The sequence below is a fragment of the Debaryomyces fabryi genome (assembly GCF_001447935.2).
Source record: "Debaryomyces fabryi strain CBS 789 chromosome Unknown contig00328, whole genome shotgun sequence".
In the NCBI taxonomy this organism is placed as follows: Eukaryota; Fungi; Ascomycota; class Pichiomycetes; order Serinales; family Debaryomycetaceae; genus Debaryomyces; species Debaryomyces fabryi.
Genome location: NW_015385754.1, coordinates 1 through 3,290, shown reverse-complemented (window position 1 = coordinate 3,290; position 3,290 = coordinate 1). Strand labels below are relative to the sequence as shown.

General features: G+C 37.2%; 2 protein-coding genes across 2 annotated transcripts; both read left to right on the top strand.

Moving 5' to 3' along the window:
• Positions 1–121: 121 nt before the first annotated feature.
• On the top strand, positions 122–1,003 carry AC631_05900 (fumarylacetoacetate hydrolase family protein; the record flags this gene model as incomplete). Its single annotated transcript, XM_015614729.1, has 1 exon — positions 122–1,003. The coding sequence occupies one exon, from the start codon at positions 122–124 to the stop codon at positions 1,001–1,003; it is 882 nt and encodes a 293-aa protein (XP_015464444.1).
• Positions 1,004–1,844: 841 nt separating this feature from the next.
• AC631_05899 (uncharacterized protein) lies at positions 1,845–2,471 on the top strand (the record flags this gene model as incomplete). Its single annotated transcript, XM_015614728.1, has 2 exons — positions 1,845–1,860; positions 1,972–2,471. 2 exons carry the CDS (start codon positions 1,845–1,847, stop codon positions 2,469–2,471), a joined length of 516 nt encoding a protein of 171 aa, XP_015464443.1.
• Positions 2,472–3,290: the final 819 nt, after the last annotated feature.

Below are 3,290 nucleotides of genomic sequence, written 5' to 3'. Positions count from 1 at the left end.
GTGTCGGAACCTGCTGACGAATACCAAGGGAACCAATGCCTTAGACCTATAAATACGAACCATTTTTACTTTATAAATTGCTTTATTTTGCTATAGGAGTAATTTTTAAAAGACGAATATAATGCCAAGTTGGAATAGATTAATTAGATTTGTCGCAAATGACGGCAAAATTTACAGAGGCGAGCCAATCATCTCTGATACCGCTTATGATATAGGAAAAATATTCGCAGCGGGTGAAACTATCAAAGCTAAGGTTGTTGTAGGTGAGAATATTTTCAACGATGCAAAGGTCACAGATGAGGTATTGGAAGTCAGAAAGTTGTTAGGTCCACTTACCGCTGACGACGTTCCAATTATTAAGTGTGTTGGTTTGAATTACATGAAGCATATTCATGAAGCTGGAAGGACCCCTCCACCTTATCCATCTATTTTTTATAAGCCTCGTTTCAGTGTTGCTGATCATGGTGAACTAATTCCAATTCCAAAGATCGCCCAAAAACACCAATGTGATTACGAAGGTGAATTATGTGTTATAATTGGTAAAACAGGTAGAGACATCAAAGAAGAAGAAGCCTTAGATTATATCGCAGGTTACACTTCTGGTAACGATATTTCTTCTCGTACTTGGCAAAGAGACCCAGCTTATGCTGGTGGAGTCCCGCAATGGTGTTTCTCCAAGAGCTTCGATAAATACGCACCATTAGGTCCTGTACTTGTCTCTACCAAGGCTATCCCGGACCCAGGCGTTCTTAAACTTGAAACCAGAGTTAACGGTGAAACCCGACAAAATACAAACACTGACGATCTTTTGTTCAGTATTCCAAAGATCATAGCTTTTATCAGTCAAAATACCACCTTGGAAGCAGGAACTGTTATCATGACAGGTACTCCTGGCGGCGTTGGTGCGGGTTTTAAACCGCCAAAGTACTTAAACGATGGAGACATGGTTGAAGTTGAAATTGAAAAAATTGGTACTCTTTCCAACAAAATGGATTTTGAATAGATCATGTCAATCTAATTAGTTATATACAGTATTAATAGCAGTAAATTTTGATTTTATTTGATGTACTAGGATGTATTATTTACTTGAAGGCCGGAAACCTTTTGAAGGATTTTTTTTCGCAACATTTTCAATTCTTGTAAAACGCGCCCAAATGAAAGAATTAAATTACTATGGCTATTTTATGTGGATCAGCATGGGCAGCAGACAAAGGTAACGCTAATGCAGAAAGTTCAGCGGTTGTATTTTTTTTCATTCTGATAGCTTTTATTTGCCATTAGATACTTAGACGTAACCCAGCTTTGACAGCTGAGGTTACCCAAATTAACGTTAGTCAAGATTTCACCTTTGAGTCTAACGTTTCCAAATCTCACTGGGATGATGATAAAAAATGTTTGGGATATCACTGTGACTGGAAAAGGTGCCGGTGAATACAAATGTAAATATTTAATTCTCTGTACAGGCTTTTCTGCAAAAAAATGTATCCCCGAATTAGCAACAGAGAATCTGCAGACTGGCTATGTGATGGTGTCGATGTTAGAATAAAAAAGTTGCAGGTATAGTAACAGGCGCATCTGGTGTCCAAGTTGTTCAAGAAATTGGTGGTGATGTCAGTGACTTGACTGTGTTTCAACGTACTCCAAATACTGCGTTTCCTATGAGACAGAGTACTGGAGACAAAGACGAACAGATAAGGAAGATGAAAACCTATCCAGAACTTTTTGAAAAGTTGAAAACATCTTGACTGTCAGGATTCGAGTTCAGTCGTGATCCACGCTTGGTAGGGAATTGCTCACCTTAAAAAATTGAAATCAAATTCGATAAGTGCTGGAAAAATGGTGGAATGAGATTTTGGGAAGGTAACTTTTCTGATATATTAACTGACAAAAATTCTAACAAGCTCGCGTATGATTACTAGAGAGATAAGGTTCATGATAGGATTAAAGACCCAAGAAAAAAGCAATTATTAGCTCCGGATAAACAGCTTCATCCGATATTCACGAAAAGACCTAGTCTTGAGCAAACATACTATGATGTCCTCAACCAGGATAATGTTGAAATTGTCAATGTCAAGGATGAACCAATTTTAGAAGTTACTAATACCGGTTTAATAACATCAGAAAAGGAGTACGAATTTGATATTATTATCTACGCTACAGGATTTGATGCAGTAACGGGTGGATTTTACCAAATTGACTTGACTGGCAAAGATGGTATCACTCTTCACAAAAAGTGGAAAGATGGCATGTACACCTACTTAGGCATGACAATTGCAGATTTCCCTAACTTATTCTTTCTTTATGGTCCTCAAAGTCCGAGCGCGTTTTGTAATGGTCCAACTTGTTGTTTGATTCAAAGTGAATGGATTAGAGACATAGTTGATTATACAAAAAAGCATGATTATAAGTATATCGCTCCAAGGGATGAGGCACAATTTGACTGGAAAGAATATCAATGCAGGTGCAAATAAAACATTGTTGCCTTTCGCGGATTCCTGGTACATGGGTGTTGGCCGCGAAGGAAAAAGACCAAAAGAATGTTTAATATATGTTCGCGGCTCGAATAAATATTATGAAGATTTCAACAAAGAGCGCTTAGAAAATGACTACAAGAACTTTATATTTGCATAAATTGAGTCCGTATCTTAGTTAGTTTTAAACATTTACATCAATTCATCTCTGTTTCAAATACTCGTCACTCATGCCTGAACGATATCCTGTAATCGGGTAGAGATACAACAATCCCACAAAAAGAGTTAAATCAAAACTACATCTGGGTGCCAAATAGCCACCTTCGCAAATCACGTACAAGTTCCGTTGGTATTTACTTTTGAGAACTGCATTCTATCATGCTACTTTTGTCATCTTGTTTCGCTTGAGAAATTATGTAATAAATTGGGAGCAAATTTTAGTGATTTAATTGGACCACTTCGAGGGGTATGTAACTAATAGTATATTATAACTGGTTCAGTCTAGTACTAGAATTTGCTATCTTAAAGCTAGCACCTCAACATTCCTACACCTCATATCAGGCTCATATCTTTCGGCTGTTCTTTTAATGCGTTCATTATCTACGTGATCCTTTCGAGGTAGATCTTTCTTTGCTCTTCTTGTAACTAGTCATTCCAAGCCCGTTCCGTCCAAAATTTCAGAAAACTTATTATCATACTTCTATATTTGTAATCCATACCAGCCTTATTAGGATACATACCGTCACTAATTGTTCGTCTTCACTATTGCTGCTAGACAATATTGAATTCTCGTATACTAATACGGTGACAAAAATTGAA